The sequence below is a fragment of the Strongylocentrotus purpuratus genome, unplaced genomic scaffold, assembly GCF_000002235.5.
Source record: "Strongylocentrotus purpuratus isolate Spur 01 unplaced genomic scaffold, Spur_5.0 spur5_scaffold_14, whole genome shotgun sequence".
NCBI lineage: Eukaryota > Metazoa > Echinodermata > Echinoidea > Camarodonta > Strongylocentrotidae > Strongylocentrotus > Strongylocentrotus purpuratus.
This window is the reverse complement of record NW_022145599.1, coordinates 22,790,355-22,816,845: the sequence shown is the minus strand read 5'-3', so window position 1 is coordinate 22,816,845 and position 26,491 is coordinate 22,790,355. Positions and strand designations below refer to the sequence as shown.

Below are 26,491 nucleotides of genomic sequence, written 5' to 3'. Positions count from 1 at the left end.
AGGGATTTACCTCAAGAACACACACACAAAAAAAATGAGAGGGGGGGGGGGGGGGTTTGACCCCACCCCACCCCCTGCGTACGTGCCTGCAATCATCCATTTTAATGTTAATCACTGTGTATTGGTATATGGAAATGTTCAAAATTATGTTTATTTTCCCTTTGAGGTATCCCTTTGTAGGGGTTAAAGTCCTTTCTACGTAAAGTTATTTACGCATATTATTAACAATTGTTTTCATTAGTTGAAATAGTAATTTGGAAAAAGAAAATATAGCAGATAGTGTATTGTTACGATCAGTGGCGCGGAGAGATGAAGTAAAAAGATGGAAAAACAGTGTGATAACCATGGGGGTCAATTAGGGGGCAGGGGCCACGTCCCCCCCAAAAAAAAAAGTCTTGAATGTTTTACATTTCGTATAATATACTTAATTGGGCCCAATTTCTTAAATTGCGCATTAATTAGATTTCAGACAAAAAAGCACAAAATATGCGCTCTAAATTAGGAATTTGATCAAGGGGCGTCGATCATTTTTTCCAGTTCTCTGTATCTGATTGGCAATGCAAACACACGAACATTTTTGAAATTTTGAAAAGAGGACCTAATATGTTTAGGGATATTTTTGTTAAAAATAAGACCCATGTTTAGGGATTTTTGTGTGAAATAGTGATTTATTAGAGCGACACACCTTATGTCTCAATATGAGAGTAACCCCCCCCCCCCCGGGAGATCATCAACCAATTTTTCGCGCGGATCTCGCTGGTAAGCTAAATGAGAGTTGATATCATCAACAAAACTGGAAAATAAAAATCCTGTTTTGTAAGTAAGGCTGATTTAAGACGAAAAAAAGTTGGATCACTTCCCGGGGACACAAACAACAGTGGTTTAGTGGTTGATTTAGTTGGCAACTACCAGCGGGACAATTTCTGCCCGGAAAATTACCCCCCCCCCCCGGACAAAAAACCACGGAAGACATTCCCCCCCCCCCCCCAAAAAAAAAAAAAAAAAAAAAAAAAAACTTCTTATATTAAAACCAACTTATTATCAGGGTGGTCTTCCCTTTTAATAAAAAACTAAAAACTTTTTAGGGGGCATAAATTATTGTCTTCGGTGTTGGTTGTCCTTAGAAGTCATGGGGTGGGTAATTGTCTTTAATTGGGGGTTATTTTCAGGGATGGGGGTAATTGTCCACGGGGAGGGGGGGGGGGGTATTGTTCACGATTGTAATTTTCCGGGGGTATAGTGTTCCGGGGGTAATTTTGCAGGGGGTTATTGTCCTGATACGCATCAGGGGTGCTGCAAAAATGATTGAACTTAAGATGATTTTAGTATCAAATATAAATTGCTTGAAAACATAATTTCCAAAAATGCTTTATGTCTTTTTATGAATAAGTAGTATCATTCTAAAAACGACCAAGTATAGCTTTTAGTTCGCTCACTTTGCCCGCTCGCGACATTAAGAAATACATGTAGTATTATTTAAGGCAGTCGGAAGTGCCAGAATACTCACATAATTAGGCAAAGAGGTGCCCGAATATGATTCATAATTATGTTGTTATATCGAAATTACTTTTTGTAAAGCTCTCTCGCTTCACTGTATACAGTGCGTATACAAAAAGTGTACTCAACTTTGGTAGCTTCTAATTGAATAGTTATAGCCTGTGTGACCTTGCGTCATATTCCATCGTAAAGAGGAACTGAAACCCTGTCTAATAAAACATTTTTCATAATTATTGTGCTACCAAGGATGACTGAACAGCAGGCTTTTAAAAAGGTATTGTAAAAACCCTTTTGTACCAAGTTTGGGCTGAAGTATGAATTTGGGCCAAAAAAAATGGGTCATTTATTGAAATCAAATATAAGGCAGTTGAAAAAAGGGTGTTAATATCAACTCAAACTCTAGGAAATGCGTAGTACAAACACAAATCTATACTGACTTTTGTCGCTTCCGTTCATTGAGTGATACAAAATGGATAACGTTTACTGATTTGGGATATTTTCTTTTTCCTAAATGAAAGTCTGCTCTCAAATGGCCATATTTCTCATCATAATAAATTATTATAAATCATTATAAATTATGCTCTTTTTGGCATTGAGGTTTAGTAAGCTCAGTGAACAGCTGTCTACGTGTGTCGATTGGATGACTGATAATAAGCTTTCTTTACACTTGGGAAAAACAGAAAGCATTTTATTTTGTTCTAAAAGTAGTTCTAAAAAGTCATTTGAATTCAAAGTGACACACAATAATCAAGCAATCAAGAGAAAAGAGTCTGTGAAGTATTTAGGCATTGAGTTGGCTAGCGCAATTTCATTTTCATCTTTAGTAGAATCAGTTGTAAAAAAAGCAAATTCTCGTCTGAAATTTTTGTACAGATATCAAAGTTGTATGGATTTAAAAGCAAGACGTACACTCTGTTTTGCTCTTATTCAATGTTTATTTGACTATGCTAACCCTGCATTGTATAGTAACATAAACAAGTCAGATCAAAAGAAGTTGAAGATTATACAGAACAAAATGGTGAGATTTATCAACTGTTCTGGTCCAAGAACTCATGTTGGCTACAGCGAACTTTCTAAAGCTGGTTTTCTTGAAGTCGACCAAAGATCAAAACAACTCGTATTGCATCATGACTTTGTGCATAAAATATATCATACTAGGTCGAATCATTATATTCGATCCAACTTCGATCTTGTTACTGACGTACATGATTATAATACAAGAAATAGACGATTCAACAGAATGAGTAGGTAGTATTGGAAATTCGTTTTATTACAATGCCATAAAACATTGGAATTCCCTTCCCAATGGTGTAAAAGAAATAGGAAACTATGATCATTTAAAGAGGAAATTAAAGGAATACCTAATACTTGACAGTCAGAGAAGAGAAGTGAATGACATGTTATATGATTGAAATTTTTATTCTTCTGTCGGTTCATACTTTTTCATGTTGTATATACTTATGTTTTCGTACGTTATAGAAATTCTACAAATTCATCATTATTTTCCTCTTCTTCCTTCTCCTCTTTTTCTTCTTCTCCTTCTTCTTTTTTCTTCTTGTACTTAATATCTTTTCTATCATCAGTTTAATGTTGTTATTATTATTATTATCTTTAATAAGTAGTTCTTTTAATTTTCTTATCTGTCTGTAAATATTACTATTTTAACTTATTAATTTTATACATGTCTGTAAGGGACCCCACTGGAAATAAGCTCTCGAGCTTTCGTGGGTTATCCTGTTCAAGCTGACTTATTTTTGATATGTTATTATTGTTTATTGTTGTATGTTGGAAGCAGTGGCGTACCTGGGGTACTCCGTCAGGGGGGGGGGGGGGAAGCGACCGAAACAAACAAAAAAGGCGATGCTAATTTTCACTTCTGGCGAGCGAGCGAGCGAGCAAAAAAAAATCTTTAAGTAACGTTTGGTATATAAACTGGTATTGTTGCAAGGTGGGGTGGGAACATTCACTTGTTAGCGACGTTAATTTCATTTTTTTGCAAACTAGTGTAGCGAGCAAGAAAAAAATCACTTCTTTTTTAATAATTGCCACTTAAACTTGGTTCAATAAATTGTCCCATGCAGGGCGCGGGAACAATATTGTGTTTAGGGTGATTTTATACCCATTTTAGCTAGCGAGCGAAAATACATCTAACTCTCAATGAATTGCTATATAAAATTTGTTTCATTGTTGCAGGTAGGGGGCGGGCACAATCGTGTTTAAGGCAATGTCAATCCCATTTTGGCGGGCAGGCAACCCCTACATTTCTCTTTTTAATGATATTGTAGCAGGTTAGTGGTGGGCACATAATTCCACGAGCTAGCGAGCGTAGCGAGCGAAAAAAAAAAATCACTTTTCTTTTATAGGGAAAATATGGTACATAAAACTTGGGTTCATTGTTCCATGTCAGGGACGTGATTATTAAAAGCGGTGTTAATTCTATTTTGGCGAGCGAGCGTAGCGAGCGAGCAAAAAAAAATCACTTCTCTTTATAGGGAAAATATAGTATATAAACTTGGTTTAATTGTTCAATGTCAGGGACGTGATTATTAAAAGCGGTGTTATTTCTATTTTGGCGAGCGAGCAAAATTTTTGTAATGATAATTGGTTCATAAATTTCAGATTTTTTTGTTGCAGGGCAGGGCTTACACAATCATGTCTAAGGTGATGTTAATTCCGTTTTGGCGAGCACGAGCACACCAAAACTTCTTTGAATAACGTTTGATACATAATTATTAACTGGTTGTTGCAGGTTGGGGCGGGCACGTTAGCGGTGTCAATTCCATTTTGGTGAGCGAGCATAGCGAGCAAGCAAAAAAAATAAATTCTGTTTTAATAGAAATTAATAAATAAACTTGTTTTTATTGGTGCAGGTCAGGATGGACGCAATCGCGTTTAACGCGATTCAATTCCTTTTTGGCGAGAGGGCGAAAAAACTCTTCCATTTTTAATGATATTGTTGCAGGTCAAGGTGAATTGTTTCCAAAGCAATGTCTATTCATTTTATTCGCGAGCGAGTGTAGCGAGCGAGAAAAATGAATTAGTCTCTTTTAGTAACATTTGGTACATAATTATTGTGTGTTATTGTTGCCATGGTTGCAGGTCGGGGCCCGTCGGGGCAGGCACAATTGTATTCTAGGCAATACTAATCCTTTTCTTTTTTCAGGGGGACGAGGAAGTGAAAATATTTAATACAAAATAGGCTAGCAAGCAGTTCGCGCCAGCGAAGAGTTTCAAATTTGTTATATCACTTATATTTTCCTATTTTCATTTGTTTTAATTTTTCAGGACCGTATGCGGAATATTTTTCTGATGGGGAAGGGGGAAAGATGCGTTAAAAGTTTTCGAAGAATCTCAAAAGCAAAAGGAGTGAAGGGAGTTCGAGCGACCGAACTGGTCATGAGGGTACTTTTGCATGTTCAAAAGTAGAATTGAAGGATTTGGTATAGGCCTACACTACATTTTCAGGAAAAAAACTGTACGATTTCAAAATATCTGAGGTCAACTGCCCCCCCCCCTGGTGCTTACGGCCATGTTCTTTATTTTTTTCCCCCATTTTTATTCCTTTCCTTTTCTTTTCCCTTTTTCTTCCTTTTCTCTTCTTCTTCCTTTTTTCTTTCCTTTTTTTCCTTTTTTCTCTTTCTTTCCTTTTTTCTTTCCTTTTCCTTTTTTCTTTTTCTTTCCTTTCCCTTTCTTTTCTTTTCTTTCCCCCTTTTCTTTTTTTCCCCTGGAGCCCGTCAGGGGGGGGGGGCACTCTGGCCCCCTGCCCCCCCTATAGGTACGCCAGTGGTTGGAAGCTTGTCGAATAAAAATCAATCAATCAATCAACCATTGAGGTTTCATATACGCTATTCGAGATAAACACCTTTAAATTAATATGCTCTTTACGCGTGTGAAATGGCGCAGTGGACAAGACGGCTAATATTGAGCAGAGAGAACTTAGATATCATGAGACAAAAAATTAGTATGCTGTTTAAAACAATTAAAGGTTATATTTTGTGGATTGAAACAAGATTCTGTGAAAGCCTAGATACATTGCATCATTTTAATCAATGAAGCGCTGAAGCACGGGGCATAATTTAACTTTTATTAAGAGGATTTAATACCAAAGAAGCACATGCATATGGATGGACCCACATCACACATTTTAAGCCCAAACTTGCATGGAACACGGCGATTTTGACAACAATTTTAAAAGACCCTGATGACGCTCAGTTTTTATTTTTTTTGCCCTCGAAAATTTGAAAACTTGCCCCCCCCCCCCCCCCCCCCCCCCCCTGGATCGATCCGCCACTGCCTTGTTTTGCGCGAATCGGCATCCTCTGCATGGCTAATGTAGTGCTAGTGAAAGCTTTGGAGCTGCAGTACCGTAAAACGTGTGTAGTAGCACCAGCACCATGTCGAGTACAGATGCACTTCCCCAATTTTCAGCTGTTGAGGATATTCTTACGCAGGCTACATTCCATCTGAAAATTGGGAAACATTCTTTTGATGTTGATGTCTCAATATGTCGCGAAAAGCTTACATATCGGAGCGTAAATGGAGCCAAATTGAAAGGAGAAAGCATAGCATTCACTGACATTGTGGGATGCCGAAGCATCGGGGGAGGTGTCGGCCAGCAGTCGTCGACGGATAGCGGGGACGGTGTGCCCAGAAAAAAGGAACTCAATCATAAATTGAAATTAAGCGAGAAGAGTGCATGCTTGCAGATTTTTGCATACAAGTATAACAAAAATCCCAATGCTGGTGGCGTGAGACGCAGAGTAGAGCTAAATTTTGTGACAGATGAGTTTGAAACACAAAAGGAGAATGCTTCATTGGTGGAGAAATGGCGTTTGATTATTCTGGCTCTTCTTCAGGGAGTTGAGTTTTCCAGTGTAGATGGTGAGTTTTTATCTTCACAGTGAAATTGATATGGTTATGATATGTATATTAAAAAGATGTGGACCTGACTTCTATATGTACCACCTCCTAGGGGTCGGGGGGGGGGGGGGTTCCATCCAACTAAAATTGATTAAAAATTAGGAGTATCACTATGAGTATGAGGAGTCTCTAATGTTTGTCCATGGACTGATGGAGTGCCATGCAGTAATTAAATTTCGTATGAACCCCATTTCATATCATTTCAAAGAGATAGCTAGGGAAAGGAAGTCCACCTTGATCTCTCAAGTTTCTGCTTTGACTTTGATTAAAAGCAAGATAGTATATTAGGTCTATCTTGGTTTTAATAAAAGCAGAAAAATGAGAGAAACAAATTAGCTAAAGTTAGAGCAATATCTGTATTCATTGCAAAAACATATATGTATGAAACAATCTATGTTTTTCATCAATTACCTACATACAGGTGCAATCGACTCAAAATGTTATATTTTGCATCCAAACAAAAAGGGGAAGTCCACACTGCTATTGCCTTGGTTTTAATAAAAGCAGACAAATAAGAGAAAACTTGGTGACAGTTTGAGCTATATACCCAATAAAAATAGGAAACTGATTCATGAATTTTTGAAGTTGTCATCTGTAAAATACAATTGGCAACATTGTGATGTACAGTACATGTATGTTGCCAGCTCTGTTAAATTTGCTCCGTACACTGTACAGAAAATTTCATATACTTTAATTTTCTCAGTTACTGATGACTGCATAGATTTGTTTCATACAGGGGATGTGTAAAAACATAATTGCAAATATTATATTTAGGGTGAATATGTATGATTGAACATTTTCTAAATTTTAGAAAGTTTTTTATAACAGGGTAAATGGTAGGGGAGCTTGCAAGATACTTCACAGAGTTGGCAATTTGTGTTTGATTTGTAATTGCTTTCTTGCTCAAACTACAGTTGTATCACTGACCTGCATGCTCTCATTTGTCTGCTTCTAAAAACCAACTTTATATCAGGGTGGACTTCCCCTTTAAAGGGTTTGTTTTCCCATGTTAATCTACATGTATTCAGTGTGTGTATACATGCCATTGGGGGTAAGATTTTAAATGACTAATTGCACAAAAAATTAAAAGGTTGGAACTGAGGAAGGGTGTCTTTGATCATTCCACATAAATTTCATATTGTTTACTTGTATTATCATAATTCTTACTCTATTGTGTATCTTTTTTATCATGTGAAAGTTTGTCAGTTGTTGTGCATTAAACAGTGTCTGTACAATGAGACCACAATAGGCTCTGTATGTTTGATACAACCGGAAACTTACAGATCTAGGCTCTGCTCAAGGCTTTAGGAATTGTGGTAAAGTGTCGAACTAGAGTCTGTGCATATATAGGTAGCCTGACAATGCTGACATAATTGCTACCACAGCAATCTAAGGCATCGGAGGACATAGACAGAAATAACCGTCTGATATGGGTCATTTCTTTAATAAAACTGACATTTGTTGACATTCCCCATAATCGGAGGTCTAGTGGAGCCAGACGTACATGTAGTCTCAGTGGAACAACCGACGATTAGAGAGACTGAAGCTTTCGGTCTACGGAGGACAATGCCCCTATTTTGCCCCTTTTCCAATTATAATCGTGTTATATATATATATTGTAGTCCCGTCCGTTAATATTTGGGACAAGTGTTTGCACTTGCCAACAAAAACAACCAAAGAAAGTTGATAGTATTATGCTTTTACTTGCTCTTACAAAATGTTTATTGTAATGATCCAATCTTAAAATTGCTTGAAAATTGTGATAAACAACTGTGATTACTGTCGGAAAATGAAGCACGCACACACTAAATCAATGCCATCAGCCAAGCGTAATATACCGGTAGCGACGTTGTCACCAAACAATCCTGAGAGTGCATGAAATGGGGCCTGATGATAACATACAGGTATACCCTGAAAGTACCCTTTCTGTTTGTGCCCCTTCACTTTGAAAGACGCTCCCCCGCCCGAGAATATCAATGAATACTTGTTATTAATTATATTCTCAATATATTGAATCATTTTTTTTTCAAAATCATACCAATTATTTTTCAGATTTTTTAAAGATAACCAACCTGTCCGGACAAATAAAAATTTAAAAATATCACTCATGTTTTCCCCTCTTTTCTTTATTTATTTTTACCTATCAAAATACATGTATGGTCCCTCTCCAAATAAGAGGCCCTACAATTACATTGTTACACATTAACCTCTTGCATATACATGTAAGTTTTAATAATTAACAGATTCCGCTATTAATAAGGTCATTACCACGGTCAATTAAGATATATTTTCAGGACAGTGTCAACATAGCTGTTACCGGTACCTATTTGTACCTTGCCTTGTACAGTGTTCTGTCACGTGCAGCATTGACATGTAGTCCACTGTCTGTTTCAAAAATACTGTGCTGACAGACCCATTGATGGGTGTGGTCCTCTATTTGAGCTCTTAATTGATTAGATAATACTGATGGTGCTTCTAATTAAGTCTATACTATCTGTTCAAAGGTCTGGGTATACAAATGTACATGTGTGCCTTCCAGGTATGTGTTCCGAGGGTCCCTAAAACAAGCTACAATTAAAGAACACTGCTACATATAATCAATATCATAATGAAACAAGTGTTAGTAATGTTACTGGTCCCATTAATTACTATTTTTGTTTTTTATTTTGAAAATAAACAAGGTTAAAACTGTATTTCCCTGGTCCCAAGGAGTTTTTTCAGTCAAATACCTGCAGCAGTGGCCACCGTTTTAGAAAGGCCACTCTTTTTATAGTGTCCATGCATTTTGTCTCCCTGGAGAGAGAAATGTACATGTATGTTGTAGAACCTGTCTAGAAAGGCCACCAGTTTATCCAGTGATCCCTTTATCTGTTCCCTTGGGCCTTGGATGGCCATTAGACAGACACTGTACCTATACTGTACCTACAAGATATTTGCATCAATGATATAGCAGAGTCATATGCTATATTTTGAATTGGTTTGCTCGTTAAGTGCAGGCTACTGAGTGAATTAAAAAGACTTTGTTAAAATCAGGACACAACCCAACCAATACGCCGGGAGGCAAGTCCGACAATATGACATTCATCCCATATTTAATCAATAAATAAAAATCTCTAATGAAAATCAATAAATGTAACTTTGACTACGGTACTGGTAGTTATACCAGAAAGCATCATAATCGAGAGATTCTTCATTTTTGGATTGAGATATATGTGGAAAATACATATAGTGTACATGTACATGCATGCTTGTCGTATGAAACATATTGCATGAAATTGATCCTACAGTGTATAGAGATTTGTCATAGACTTTAATGTTCACAATGTGAATATGATCTTATAAAAGTTTCCCTTTGTCTTCAACAATCGTAAGTGTATGCTCGCTCTGTAATTTTCAATTTTACAAGCTAGAACAGACCAGTAAATGCTGTACATGTTCAAGTTAACACTCAATTCAGTTCAATAAAGAGCTTTTTGAACATGACTGGCAATACATACTGGTAGGTTGAATAACAACTGTTTATTATACAGTTGATGCCAATCGTCAAAATGTGTCAAATTGAATGTAAATATTTATACAATGGAATCACTGATAAGTTTCGTTATGAACTACACAGAAAGGCTGTTATTAAAATGATGATGATAATAATAACAATTGTTAAACAATATTGCTTTGCATTAGTGTAACAGAAAGATTTTCTGTTCATGGGATTTCTTTTAGGATTTGACATTGTATGACTGATTTTCTCAAAGTGACATTGAGGTATTCTATTAGGTTTATTTTACCAGAGCTCTTTTTCTACATACCAGAGCTAAAGCACTCACTGCTCCTGTGTTTTGCATCATGGGACTAACCTTAGGGGTTATGACTCAGTCCAGAAACCATCTGCAACACATCAGGGTCATCAGGGTCATCATGGTCATGAATGAATGATCAGTCAAACAACTTTCAGCACTAGTCACTACAAAGTTTGTTGGCCTCTTATGAGCTTTTATTCATAATTCATGACTGCTTCTGTAAAGCTCAAAATCGAGAGTATAGATTATCACCTACAGTGTATTCTAAATGTTCATGATTTGGCATAGTAAGCTATCACTGTTTTGCAAAGTTGCTTGTTCCAAGAGGCAAGAGCAACTTGAATTATCGAACCACAAAATACTTCCCATTAACTACTAGTTTATTATGTGAGTTTTTTTTCTTTGTCAGAAATCTCCCAGGAGGGGCAAATTACCCCCCCCCCCCTTGCCCCTCCTTCAAGTATGCTAGTTTTCATGGTATAAACAAAATGTCAAGAAATATATGTACATGTAGTTCTAAATAAAAATTTCTAGTATTAGGCTTCATGTGAATTTTCTGTACAGAACAGCTTATTACTGTAGACCCTACTATGAAACTGAATGTTGTTTTGTAGTGGTGGTGGGGAGGGGGGGGGGGGGGGAGGGGGAGAGGGTGTAGGATTCCTGAAGCGTTTTTATACATACAGTATATTTGTTAATTATATTACAGAGCACTTATATTTTTTTTTATTCTCAAGGGGTCTATAAAATACAAGCCATGCTTTATTAATAGACTCCTCTACTCCACTATGTTTTACCACTGTGCCAATCTTAAATGATTTATTTGAATAATTGTATAATCACTTGTCGTATCTTTGGTTAATATGATGTTATTGAATTTGTATTTATTGCATATTCATTTGATTATGTTATATTAGACTATGTGGAGAAAAAAAAGAAACCTTGAACCTTGTTTTGAGAATGGGCATAGTGAGGTGAAAACTTGAGCCCAAAGTGTAAACAGGAGGAATAGAATAGATGAGCAGTTACCCATAAAAAAACAGTAATATCGTCGCTGTTTTCACGAAGTGACGGTAGTGAAAAAAAATTGCATCACTTTGAGTGACGATTTTCCTCACTACCGTCACTTTGTGAAAACAGGGACGATATGTAGAATGCACCAGATATCTGTGATATACAGAATCTCAGTGACTGCCACTACAATGTACATGTACCTAGACTTCCATTCTAAAATTACTAGTGATTCATTCTCTCAAGTACAGCACTTGATTGGAAAACCACAACAGTTTTAAGAACAGTCAGTTGGAACAATGGAAATTACAGAATCAAGATTGAATCATGATAATTGTATCGTTTCACTCACAATTTGCCTGTAAAGTTTGACAAACTTTCCTGAAGATCAGGAAAGTGATGTTTATTTTAGGACTGAAACATGTCAATTGTAAACTTGGGATCTGTTTTCTTTTCTTCTGAGAACATCTAGTATTGCAATCACATGTACACACAGGGAGAGAAATGTACATATATTTAGTGGTGCTTGAGCACTTTGTGTCCTTAAAATAGAATACTTTATGTCATTCTTTATGTCTCTGTTAGTGTTACATATATTGTATGTGTCCAAGTTGAACATTTACATTTTATTATATGGCAAGAATCAATATTTTAAAAGTGGAGAGGAAAGACATTAACTCTATTAATTTTTGTTTTGAAATCAACAGTTGCCAAGGGTTTATAATTTTAAAAAAATGAATGACAAAATTCATTATGCGCACATATCCACCCCAAGGCTCAAGGCGCCTAACAAGGTAAATACATTAAACATATGAAAGTACATGAGAAGTTTCACAGAACGAAAATGATTAAACATAATTAATCATAATTAAACAATGTTAAATAAAAATACATCATATTGTGAAATACATGACGTATTAATAAAAAATTCAGACACTACTAGATAGGTTTTCAAGTTTTTTTGGAACAAATTTTGAACGGCTGACATTTTGATTGAATGGCTAATTTAGACTTCTGTGTTAGTTTTAATTTGCTACAGTATATTGGTAAATATTGTCAAACTTATCTTTTATATCAGCACACAGGGCAGATAAAGTGATCTGATAATAGATAAGAGGTAAATATGGAGATTTTACACATTTGAGAGTATTTTCAAAATTATTTTTTTGTGGGAGGGGGTGGAGGTGGGCTTGATAACTTTTTACTCAGACTGAGACTCTCAGGGGCCAATTAATGTTTTACAGATGCATTCATATAGCAGTAAGAGGAAACATTTCTGTGCATATTGTGTCCATTTCTTTTACTCTGTAATAGGTGTTTGACACTATTAGAATAGTACATGTAAGTCCATTTATTTAATGCAGCTACTATATGACTACCGTATACTCTACTGTGCTTAATTACAAAGTACATGTATCATATTATTACCCCGGTATAGCTGGGCCGCCATAGTAAGGCGCTAAAGAATTCTCTCCTACCAGGTATTCATTTAATTCCTGTAAAGGTGAAGAGTGGCAAATGTAGATCAAAGGACATCGGTGCCGCGGCAGAGTTTCAAACGCAAACCACGTGATCCACAGTCAGGTGACGTATCCACTAGACCATGACATCTTTCTTTTAAAGGAAAATGAGCATGAAGATTATTCAGTTGGCAACATATTGAAAATTTGTAGTCAATGTTTAGATAAGAAAAGCTGATCAATTGGGTCCTTGAATATGTTTATCCTATGCAGACTTGACGGAGTCCCTTATACCACCACCACCGCACTACTTGGTATGCATCAATCCATTCAGTGGAAAAGAGAAAGCAGTTCAACTCTTTAAGGAACAAGCCAAGCCTATATTTGAGGAGGCCGGAATCACATTTAAAGAAATCATAACAGGTGAGTACAATAATCATTTATTCCTGACTCAATGACAAAGGAATACAATGTAGAGCACTATAGTTCTGGAAGTTTCAAAAGAGGTCTCGAATTAAAATTTTTAAATAAAACAAATAAATTAAACATAGGAATCACTGTGTGGAAATTAGCCTAGTGGAAATTCAATGTATTTATCAAAATCCAAAAGGAGCTCTTTGAAGCAAAATTTTTTTTTGTACACTGCTCTATCAAAAGTATAAAAAGTGTCAGATTATGATTTGAAGTTGGTTTTGATAAAAGCTGAAAAATCAGAGAAACATGTAGTGAAATTTTGAGCAATATGCGATTACAAATATGAAATTTATGGATTTTTGAATTTTTCACCAGTGAAACACAAATTGACAGCACTGAGTATGCGAGCTCCTCTACAATTTGCACTGTACAGAAAATTTCATAAACTTTCATATTCTTAGTTATTTTTGATGGAATAGATATGTTTCATACAGGGGTTTTATATAAACATATATATTTGCAATAATTATAATTAGAGCAAATGTATGATTGAAAATTTGCTTAAGGGAAAATATTTATGTTTTTGAAGTTTTCTAGAACAGGGCAAATGAGAGGGGACCTTGCAAGGTATGTCACAGAGTTGCAGATTCATGTTTGATTGATCGCACCTATAATTTTGTTTTTGTTATTGGTTTTTGATTCAAACTTTCACTGACCCGTTTCTCTCATCTTTTTGATCTATTAAAACCAAATTAATATTAGGGTGGACTTCCCCTGACTGTCTGTACATGTTTAAGTATTTCCCCACTTTTTGTAATACTAAACCTTGAGCATTTTCAGCGAAACTGATAAGGATGTTTTTCCTCTGAAATTCTAAAACAAATAGCTATTTTACTAATTTTGCACCGTGTCAAAAAATGTTTAATGGTGCCTGTAAACTGACCGTGTTTTTGTTTCTTCATGACAGAGAGAAGAGGACATGGTACTGAAATAGCTATGAACCTTGACCTGAAGGAGTACAATGGGGTCATCATTGTCTCAGGTGATGGCCTTTTTTATGAGGTGAGAAATAATATGTCAGATGGCTGGATTCCATATTAAAGGGATAGTCTGTTTACCGTAATGACCTGTAACTGAGTGTTGTATGTAGAGTTATCTGCATTTCTTTAAAGAATAGTGTATTCTATCTTCTATGGTTTTGTCAGTATATCCCCCTCCTTTCATTTTTCTTCTAGCATTCCATACATAATTCTTTATTTTTATTCTATCTTTTCTTTTTATCTTTCCTTATGTAACTCTTAGTTTCTATACTTATTTCATCCCTTCTTTTATTTCCTTTGTGTTTCTTTGTTATTTCTATTACTTTTTGTTATCTTTCCATATGTATATGTAATTCTTCATTTTAATCGTTCTACTACCTTCTCTTGGTAGTAGTGGTGGTTATTTTACCAGACTGCTAAGCAACCAGAGGACCGACGGCATTGTGTCGATGTCATGTTGTGTTTTTCCAATTAGCACCGATTTTGAATGTAATCATTTCTTATTTCAATGTCATGCTTTTGATGTCTTTTTATACATGATTTTAATGTAAAACGCAATATGCAAACTCCCTCAATGAATTTCCATGTCACTATTGGACGAAATTTAATTTAATTTTATTGAATAAGGCTTCCAAGCGGTACAATAAATTAGTGTATTCAATATCTTTAGCGCAATACCCGGATGACTGACCAATATTGTTTTCCTATTGCTCAGTCATCCGGGAACTTCAACTATCGATATCACACAAAAACAAAGCCATATTTACTGATGTAAGGCACATTTTGTTATTTTGCTTGTCAGTCTGATATAGATAATAATATCTCTCACTATGACAATATTGGACTTGTCTCGGACTTGTTCAATATTGTCATAGCTCGAGCAATATATTCTTGTATAACACTCAAAGCCATGCAATATTTTGTAACTACTTCTTTCATGTTTTTTGTCATTTCCTATGTACACAGTATTTCTTTGTTTTTTCTGTTCTTCCTCTTTCCTTATGTTTGTCTCTGTTTTCATCCTTCCATCATATTCTCTTTCTATCTTTCCATCCTTTACCGTCATGCTTCCACTGCAAAAAAACTATTTTGGTGTGAGTATGGCTTGAAATAATTCATACCTTGGTTATAATAATTCAGGAAGCTACTAATAGATACCAAGACTATTATAAATTGTGTTTTTATATTAGTAATAATTCAGGAAGCTACAAATGTACTAATAAATACCAAGACCATTATAAATTGTGTTTTTATATTATTTGTTATTAATACTACAAGTAAATATCACTTTCTGGCATTTCAATATCTTGATGAAGCATTGCCCTAGTAATCATGTTGGTGCTAGACTCATACACCGTCAGGTCGGTACCAAACACCCAGACTGTATTATTACAGTCAAACCTGTCGATTAAGGCCTTTCTGGGGAAACAGGAAAAGTGACCACTGTAGACTGAAGGGCTTTCTAGACAGGTTCTCCCTCACATGTTTCTTTTTAGAGGGAGACACTGTAGGTGACCACTGTAGACTGAAGGGCTTTCTAGACAGGTTCTCCCACACATGTTTCTTTCTAGAAGGAGACACTGTAGGTGACCACTGTAGACTGAAGGCCTTTCTAGACAGGTTCTCCCACACATGTTTCTTTCTCTAACTGTAGGTGACCACTGTAGACTGAAGGCCTTTCTAGACAGGTTCTCCCTCACATGTTTCTTTTTAGAGGGAGACACTGTAGATGACCTCTATAGACAGTTGGCCTTTATACAGAGGTGGCCGCAAAAACACAGTCCTTGTAACTAATAAGTACAAAAAATATAAAACGACTGTCTGCAAAACATTAGCTAATAAGAGTACTCAGTAGATGACAATCGTATGCGAAGCATGTATACTTTGATATGTTTGTTATGGGTTGTCATAGCAACTGTCCTTCCAGGCATGTCTGTTACCTAACTATTTTCTTGATCTTAATTGATACCAATTTGATGGTTAAAGATTCATGTACTTGGTTGCTTTATTAGGGTTTTGTATTGATATTACAGAAATAGTTGTCTTTTTCCACAAATATCAACATTTAAAAATACTGTTCTAATAGCAATTGCCTTTTTCATGACTCTGACCTCATATGACTCAGTTTTTGATTGCAATCAACAGGGTTGCTTGGAATTGAAATTAAATGATCACCATTTGCTTCCATGTTGTTGAATTACAAATATATAGCATTTTCCAAAATTCCAGTATTTCTTGGTGTGACCATGTTGACAGCCCAAGTGGTCACACCCACCCCAACTACCGGTAAATGTAAATGGCAAAAGCAGAATATGACAGCTGGAAATCCTAGCTTAAAAAATATAGTTTCATATTGTGTATTGATTACCGGTAGTAACAGGTTTTTCCTCACAGACATCAACAATTTGTCTTACCATTTCCAACTTTCCATAGCAACAGCCATTTTCTTACATGATTAAGACTGAGATTTGGGTTGCAATCAAGCAGGCAGCTTGAAATACATTTACATGACAATGTTTGTTTCTATATTGTACAAACATGGTATTTGAGTGAAATCCTAATTTTTCTCCATATATTTTAATGGTATTATGAAGAAATATTAGGAATATACACAAATGGGGTAACAGCCTAAAATGGTAACGGCCTAAAATGGTGACACCCACCACCAACTTTGTGGGAAACTTGCGTCTTTTGATAGCATAGGGTCCTTGTTAACCAAAGAAAATATTAGATGAAATCGCTGAATAGGAGATGGGAGTAACATGTTCATTTTCTTTGTCCATGCCCATGAATATTGAATTTCATAAGCCAAGCATCCATGCCAAACTGTCATTGCAAATGTATTACCAGGCAGGACTGTAACCATAAGAAAACTTCTGAATCTGGATTAAATTCAGTCAGACGATAAGAAATTATTGTATTCAGACACTTATGTAATGTTTTATATTGATTAGGTACAAAAGTATTACAGTTTATAAGATTTATAAGATGTCCATGAACATGATGGCACGTGCACTTGGTTATAATCTTGCCAAAAGATTAAAGACATTAAAATTAGTGTAGTTATCACTGTCCCGATAACCATATTTTCTTTATAACTGATATCAATTTTGAACCTTGGACATGGAGTGATTTCAAGTTGGGTGTTAGTGTTTGTGTTAGTGTTAGTGTTTAGAGCAGTCAAGAGCTCTTAAATCTAGCGGAAAATTTGCTGATGAAATTAAGAGCCCGATACCGATATCAAAATCGATAGCTTAACACCAGCCGTGACGTCTTGATTTCACGACGATGACTTAAAAATAGTACATAAAAACTAAAGATATCATGAAAAGTACAGAATAAATTTACACTTTTTTCTCTGGTCTTATAAAATAACTAATTTTACACAAAAGAATATGTGAATTACCTGTTTCACATATTTTTATTTGATCGTCAGACAATAAATTGGCGTCGTTCGTGAGTTGACTGTGTGCGGGTACAACACTAACACCGAACTGGAAATCAACATTTGCTTAATCCCTAGGGGCTAGTGTTAGTGAATAGGACATTTGTACGTAAAATATTAACACCAGCCACAAGGTCGGTTCAGCAGACAACAATTTTTCAAAATCGATAACACTAGCTACCGGAAGTTGACGATATTCAGAGGTCAAAGCCTTAACACCAGCTGATTTCCATTTCGGTGTTTAGGCTGGTGTTAGTGTTTATTAAACACTAACACCAGCCTTAAACACCCAACTTGAAATCGCTCAATGTATGTACAATCATAATTGCAAGTCAGCAAGATTTTGGGATTAAAGGAAACCAAAACCTTCATACTAAGTTACTTTTATTGTAAAGTTTAAAAGATTTGAATAAAATCAGTGAAAATTTGAACAAAATCGGGCAAGGAATAAGAAAGTTAGAGCATTTTGAAATGACTAGTCACTAGAAGGCGGTATTCAATTTGATGACATCATCTGTGAACAACTCTCCATGCCTTTTGTACATAAAATTTCACAGTTTTTTTTGTTTCTTCGTATTTATTTGTGTTCTTGATCCGACTTCATAACATGTGAAGTAGAATATCATTTTGCATTCTTTATCTTGCTTTCAGGGGAGTACATTATCTCAATCACAAGAAAGAAGGAAAAACATGAAATTTGATGTACAAAAGGCAAGGAGAGTAGTTGTCCACAGATGATGTCATCAAATTGAATACCGCCCACTAGTGACTAGTCATTTCAAAAAGCTCTTACTTCCTTATTCCTTGCCCGATTTTGTTCAAATTTTCACTGATATTTTCAAATATCTTAAACTTTACAATAAAAGTAACTTAGTATGAAGGTTTTGGTTTCCTTTAATTATACAGACTGATGTGCATTGCATTTTCCTCCCAAAATGCAAATAAGAAATATCCATATCACCAATAGTTTTCCAAAGAAGATAAATCTAACAAATTAATTAACTTTAAAGAGGACATTCACCATGGCACCAAATTTATTTGAATAGGGAGAGAAATCAGAAAAATGGGTCCATTAAAGAGAGCTATCATATTTTGAAAACAAATTAACAAGTTTTATGAGCTACTATTCATTTTCCTGTGCATGAAATTTAAGCATTTTAATTTTTTTTTTTTTATCTCTGGGAGTTTGTTCTGATCCCTATATGGAATGCACCATTGAGGCAATGTTGTTGTAGGTCCTCTGTAATATAAAACTTCATCAGCCCAGAGATGAGCAGATCCAATATATTTGATACTTTGCTGGCCATTCATTACCAAGAATAAAGAAAAACAAATCAACATTAACAGCACAAGTGTTATTTTTCTTGATATTTGGTCTGGCCCAAACTATTAGAGGGCTGTGAACTTGACGAGATAATTGGGTTTACTAAAAGAAAAAATCTTAAACATACATATGGGACAAAATTGTAGAAGAGTCATGGTCAAGTTGATATGTCACCAGACTGTGGATCACAAGGTCCGCAGTTATGAGTCCCGCAGCACTAATGACCTTTGGCAAGACATCAATCTACATTTGCCACACTCGACCCAGGTGAATATAGGGTACCTGGTAGGAATATTCCTTGAAGTGCACTGATAACGGCTGCCGGAGCTAAAGCTAGGGCAATCATTTCCAAAAGCTCTTTGGAAGCACATAATGTGATATGCGCTATACACGAACAGAATATCATTATTATTATTAAAATATCATTTACTTGGCTATTTAGTCAGATATGAATTCTGTATACTGTGTAAGAGTCAAAACGTACGTGCCGGGTGTCCAAATAATGTTAGTGTTGAATTATTTGTATATTTGCTTTCTTTCAGTTCATCAATGGGTTTGGACAAAGAAGGGACCGAGAAGAAGCGTTTAAGATGCCTCTGGGAATCCTCCCAGGGGGTTCTGGAAACGCACTTTGTTCAGCAGTGTTGGTAAACAGAGGGTAAGGCAATTTGATTTCATATTTTCATTTTGACAAGGGAATTGGTCCTACTGTTTATGTACATATAATGAATTACTCTGCATCTGACTCTGTTGTAGTTATCAAGACCCAGCATCTGGATCCTTTTGGGTCGATTATCAGAATCTAGCTGTATTGAACATAATTTGGTCCCATGCCTAATGTACATTCATTTTCATGTCAAGAACTCTGATTGCATGTCCCTCTAAATTTGAATCCTAATGTTAATATATATTTCTTCAAGGTGCCTTTTGAGGTATATAGGGGAAATATGTATTATCGACATGTATTTTGTATCAAAGAAAGGATAAATCTCTGTTTACATTTACCAATATTTCATTATTACATAATACAAAATGGCTGTATTTCTTTCAGGGAGCAAGTATTAAAGAACATGGCCTGCCATGCTGCCGTAGCCATTGTCAAGGGCAAAGTCAACCCCAAGGACATGGTACAGATCCAGACCCAAAATGAGACGGTACTTTCCTTTCTTTCTGTGGCCTGGGGCATCCTAGCTGACATCGACATAGAGAGTGAGAGGTTCCGTTTCCTAGGGGCAACAAGGTTTCAGGCCCAGGCAGTCCAGAGGATCATGTTCCTCCGCAAGAATCCAGGACGCCTGTCATTTCTACCCATCAAGGACGAGTCCAAGTATCATCACCTCTGGGGAGCAGAGGACAAGAAAAGGGATAGCTCAAGTGGCATCAGCATACAGGAAAGCCAGCAGATAGAAACCAACATCGGGGCAAAGATGGGGGACTCCAGGAGCAGCAGTGCCAACCAGAATGCAAACGCAAGTTCATCCGAGGAAGGTACCTCAAATGCAATGGGTGAGGTGCATGCAGATGATCTGGCGATGCCTTCGCTGAGCGATCCGGTTCCTCCAAACTGGACAGTCATTCAAGGAGATTTTGTTTGTGTCCTCATAACCATTGTGTCCCACATATCCAATGACTTCATGAGCCATCCTGGTCGGTCAATGGATGAGGGCATCATCATGGTCCAGTATATGGACGAGACAACAACACGCTGGAAACTGATAAACACCTTCGATAAATACATGACTGGGGAGTACCTTAAACAGGACTTTGTCAAGGCAAGAGTAGTGAAGGCTTTCAGGCTTGAGCCACTTAATACCAAGGAGGGTATCTTGACTGTAGATGGAGAGCAGGTCAAGTTTGGACCCATACAAGGCATGTTGACCCCATCAAAATGTCACTGTATAATCTAATACCTCAGCCATTCTGTTTAGACAGACATCAGACCTACAAAAAATCAAACATGAATTTACCTGTGGATGGCCAAAACTTGTTTGGTTTGGCAGTATGATGCAGTATGATGCCTTTGTTGTAATTACCGGTACTTAAATGCTATCAAAGATTTCCAATTTTGTTTGTTCTTTTGACTCCTGCCTAACTCAATCTCTTTGTATGATGTGTACAAATCATTCCCAATCTATCCACAATCCATTTTCTTTCCTGATGTGGTAGAAAAAGAAAAAAAAATTCTATGATCATTGTACAGTATTACATTTGAAAACTATGCAGTTGTGTCTTGCGATATCATTCAGAATTTAATTCCACATACAATCAGATACATGTACTTTATGTACATACAAAAATGATATTTGAAATGTACATTGACAACATGATGTTATGGTAGTGGGATTTGCAATGTACAGTGTATGCCTATGTAACACTGCTGTATATCATAAATACCAAGCCATCATCTTATTGAACCATTATTCTGAGAATCATTTTAGTGAGATTTTGTCTCATCAAGACACGCCCATTTGTTGTGATAGGATAACAATGAGAAATGTCATTAGATTTCACCACCCTCCTGTTCAGCCAATACAATCACTCTCTAGTCTCTACCAGTCCATTAGGCAAGAGAGTGCTTATATGTTATTTTTGGGAGCCTCAAGCGCAACACACTTGTACTGGGATTTTCTTTTAAAATGGCTGAATGAGGTTCACACATATAGGCTTTTGAACCCCATTGCATTACAAGCATCTTTGCAATTATAATATTAGTCCGCCAAAATGTTGAAACAAAACTCAATAAACCTACAAGAATTTTGCTTGAGAAATTTTGTCAATACTCAGTGCTGTTTTATATAAAATTGTCCTCAGAATACTGCCCCAGGTTATCAGTAGCACAAAACCATATCAGGAGGAGAATAAGTATTATTGGCAAAAATGCAGTATTAAAGGTCTGACCTTTCTTTGGTCTTGGTCTTCAAGAATACGGTCTATCACCTTTAGAGCTTCATGTAGCAGGCTCAAACTTTCAGGGTACCATTCATTCAACTTTTAATAAGTGAATTCATTGATACTTTGTTGTTGTTGTGTTGTTTGGTTTTTAGGCTGTCCAATCTGAAAAGATTATTTCTGCCTGGCTATACTGTTTTCGGGTTCTTTATCAATGATGATTAGATGGCGCTGTTTCTTTTTTTTTCTGGCTCAATTATTGATTCAGTGAGTTTCACAGCTTCCGTTCAATCGATAGTGTGGCAATAATTGAGGAGTATACAATATGTACATAAGCAGATAAAGGGTGTTTGTAACAAATTGTTTCACAAATCATGATAAGTACAATTTGGCGGAAATTGCACTTATGCTAGTAATACGTATGTAAGAACACTATTATTAATGTCTTTTGCAGAGTATGCGACTTCATTTCCTCCTTGATAAAGACAATCATTTATGTTTGTGAGCATGCAGAAATCAAGCATGAGAACACATGATTAACTCAAAGTTAGTATACGTATTGGCAGAATAATGTTGTGAATTCGTAATTAGTTCTTCAATGATATTAGAGAAATTCATCATTTTAACAGAACTTTGCATAGTAAAACAAATTCAAACTTCCATGAAATAGATAAAGCAGCAGCATTCATGACCAGAAGTGCCCCGATCAATGAATTTCCAACCTTTTCTTCAGGTTTTAGACATCCGCAGTCTTTCTCCATGTCTGAATCTGACCGTACACCCTCATACAATAATGTTCTGTATATAGCAGCATAATGTTTAATAGGGATAGCTTAAGGTATCAACGCAGATGCTGCTCTTTGCCACCTTTTCACAGATGTGCCTGTAATGCAGATCATTTGTGCCTTTAAACTTAATGCCATTATAGATAGAACAAGGGCTTTTTCTCCTTTTGCCCTTTAATTCTATGAAATCTTTCAGTGAAAGCTACCTCTGCTAAGGCATTCCTAAAGATAATATTATTGAAAGAATAAAATGTATATTTTGGTTTTAAATAATATTTTATCACTTGATCTACATGAACATGTACAGTGTGTAATTATTGCATAGAGTATATTTATAACAAAATGTCTATAATTCTAAAAATGTGCGCTGCATATTAATCATTATGTTCTGTAATTCACTGAAATTTGTATTTTTTCTACATTAATATGCCGTTTTGCAAATGATTAACTTGTTTTCTGAGTTTTTAATTTTGACATTATATATTATGTATCAACCATATAAAATGATTAAAAATTATTTTTTAATTGAAATAAAGAAAAAAAGTGATCTTTCATTTAAAAAATCTTTGGCTTTAAACATTTGTATAATTAGTACAACAGTCAAACCTGCTGTACTAATCACCTGTGTAGAAAGACTACTTGTCAAACAGATCACTCTTTCGTTTCCCTTAAAGGTGTTTTTTTTTTTACATGTACTATTAAACCAGTGGATATTATGGGGTAAAGCATGAATTTTCCACAGACTCAAGCCAGATTTTTCTTGACCTTTGTATGCTAATGGTCAAACGAACCTGTGGAAAGATACCACCTGCCTATGAAGACCATTATTCTTGTTTCACTGGAGTGGTCTTTACAGACAGGTTTCACAATTTTTTCAAATGTTTCAAGTGGCTTGAGATTTGTTTGTGTTATACAAATGTATGGTATATGCACAGAAGAATATGCATTAAGTGAAGAGATAATGATTTCTGTGTGATATGTACATGTATGTTTATTTCGGGAATTCTCATTTTGTATCAATTTTTTGTTGTTGTATTTCTATGTTTATCTTTTTTTTAATTGTATTACTGTTTTGAGCTACATGTAAATGTACAAGTATGCTCTGTGCGTATAAGTCAATTGGCCAATATCCATGTAATAGTATGTTGAGGATAGCTTGTATTACATACACCCACTGTTGACTGTAACATTATACCATTTCTTAAATTGTACTGACAAGTGCCTGGGTGAGTGGAAAGGTTTAAAGTGTGAAATAGTGACATAATCTATCTACAATGGATTTCGGTTTAGCATCATGATTTTTGACTACTTTTTGATACTTATATTGAAGCAGTTGAAATAACAAAGTAGTTTCCTAATGTGACTCATCATTCCAAAAATGATGCCTATTTAAAGAGGCCTTTTTTTCTTTATTTTTTCCGTTTGCTATACATGTACAACATATATTATATGTACCGGTGCCTTTTAAGAAAGACAAAACAAGTGAATGATAATGACAGGTGTATAATTATATATACATGGAGACTTTTATAAGCAATATTCTGTAAGATTATGGTGTAAATTTGAATTAAGTGTGTGTCTTTTTAGTTTTATGTTACATGTGTTAATGGTCCATTTGTAGACCAAAGCCATGAAAGGGTTAAAGGAAAATGACATTTGTATATTCTGCTTTTCAATCAATCAGTACTTCTAGCAATATGCCTATCAGAAGGTTAATGTACAATAATGTTTATGTATATATATATATTTAATCATTGCACAAAAAGAACATTCCTTTAATTGACCAATATTGTGATCATGTGTACTCAATCCAATGGTATGTAAACTATGTAGCTATACTTACTTGTGTTACAGGAGACATTTGATTGAAATTCCGATGTCAATAATATGCTGGTATTGAAACTTGAAAGATATGACGGTATTCTTATCACCATAATTGGTAGATTGATCTTGTCTGATTGCTGTGGATGACTTGCAGTTCTAGTGGTAGATCAAATTACAGGTGTAAACATTTATTTGTACATGTATCTCTCTGTCTTTCTGTCTGTCTCTTTCCCTAAATATCGACTCGTACCTTTTCCTATTCCTCTGTCCCTCCCAATCTCTGAAGCTACCTCTATATTTTATCTCTATATACGTGTACATGCGATCAAGAGTATTTGAACTGTGTATATATGAGATGATTGCTTGAAATTAAATGTAAACTAGATGGAATTTTGACTGCGCGCAGTCGAAAATGATGCCTCCGCCATAGAGCAATTTAAACTAGAGAGTTACTTGACCTATTGTGACCTAAGGTCAAGCCGAAAATTGAGAAATTTGTCATTTTGTGTACAAAATGAATGGCAAAGTGAAGTTTCTAGTTTGGTCTATAAATCAGCATAATTTTACTCTTTAGAGTTTAGTTATCATTTATTCAAGCAAAATATTGATACGTAACAACCTCAAGTATCAGAAGTCCTAAAACAATACAATACATAAGATTAAGAATAAATAACAATAGAATACAAAAGAAGTTCATAAAACAATGAAATACATAAGAATTGAAATAGACATGGACAATTTTTTTATGTGATAATGCCCGATAGGCTTTTTAGAAACTTTTTGCCACAAAATCAACTCTGTAAAAGCTTTATTTATGTAATTGTTAATAAAAATCATTATTCATGAATTTGATTTGCATAAATTAGCATAATTGATAAAATAAGTAATTTTCAGCAAAATTATAGTGAGGTCTCTTCCTTTATGCAATTGCATAAATTAGCATAATTGATAAAATAAGCAATTTTCAGCAAAATAATAGTGAGGTCTCTTCCTTTGCGCAATTTCTCAAGACGCGTGCCAAATTTCGAGGCAATCGGCCCCTCCCCCCCCCCCCCAGTCAGGGAGGTGCTCAAAATAGCCCAGTACGGGTTAAGTAACGGAACATATTTCAAGTGGTTCTTGACATATCATGACAAGTCCTATACATGTAGTCTGAATTTTTCAAGTTGACCTCTATGACCTTTGACATACATGTACTCCAAAATCTAATCTGATCGTTTTCCTATGGTGATATATATACTATCCTTAAGTTTGAAGTTTAAAATCTCAAATGGTTCTTGAGATATCGCGATAACGAGCTGAAGACATGGAATTTCACAAGTTGACCTCTGTGACCCTTGACCTACGTGCTCCAAAATCTAAACAGATCGTCTTCCTATGGTGATACATACTATCATTAAGTTTGAAGGAAAATTCTCCAGTGGTTCTTGAGATATCGCGATAACGATCTCAATGTATGGAATTTCATAAGTTGACCTCTGTGACCCTTGACCTGTGACCTACGTGCTCCAAAATCTAATCAGATTGTCTTCCTATGGTGATACATACATGTACTATCATCAAGTTTGGAGTTTAAATCTCCAGTGGTTCTTGAGATATCATGATAACAATCTCAATGTATGGAATTTCATAAGTTGACCTCTGTGACCCTTGACCTTTGACCTACGTGCTCCAAAATCTAATCAGATTGTCTTCCTATGGTGATACACACTATCATTAAGTTTGAAGTTTAAATCTCCAGTGGTTCTTGAGATATGATATGGTGATACATACTATCATTAAGTTTGAAGTGAAAATTCTCCAGTGGTTCTTGAGATATCGCGATAACGATCTCAATGTATGGAATTTCATAAGTTGACCTCTGTGACCCTTGACCTTTGACCTACGTGCTCCAAAATCTTATCAGTCTTCAGTCATTATTGTCTTCCTATGGTGATACACACTATCATTAAGTTTGAAGTTTAAATCTCCAGTGGTTCTTGAGATATTATGTGAAACAACAGTTAGTTCGTAAGAGCGCTATATAAATGACTTTATTGTATTGTATTGTATTGTATCGTCTTCCTATGGTGATACATACTATCC

General features: G+C 35.6%; 1 protein-coding gene across 1 annotated transcript; it reads left to right on the top strand.

The window, feature by feature from the left end:
* The first annotated feature begins 5,847 nt into the window (after nt 1-5,847).
* Nucleotides 5,848-24,518, top strand: LOC580005 (sphingosine kinase 2). The gene is made up of 5 exons (XM_003729029.3): nt 5,848-6,378; nt 12,959-13,108; nt 14,067-14,161; nt 19,451-19,566; nt 19,960-24,518. Exons 1-5 carry the CDS (start codon nt 5,892-5,894, stop codon nt 20,813-20,815), a joined length of 1,704 nt encoding a protein of 567 aa, XP_003729077.2. The 5' UTR covers nt 5,848-5,891; the 3' UTR covers nt 20,816-24,518.
* The last annotated feature ends 1,973 nt before the right edge of the window (nt 24,519-26,491 follow it).

Coding starts and splice junctions, on each gene's coding strand:
- LOC580005 (XM_003729029.3), top strand. CDS start 5,892: ATGTCGAGTACAGATGCACTTCCCCAATTTTCAGCTGTTGAGGATATT. Junction 6,379..12,958: donor TGAGTTTTCCAGTGTAGATG/GTGAGTTTTTAT, acceptor TATCCTATGCAG/ACTTGACGGAGTCCCTTATA. Junction 13,109..14,066: donor ATTTAAAGAAATCATAACAG/GTGAGTACAATA, acceptor TCTTCATGACAG/AGAGAAGAGGACATGGTACT.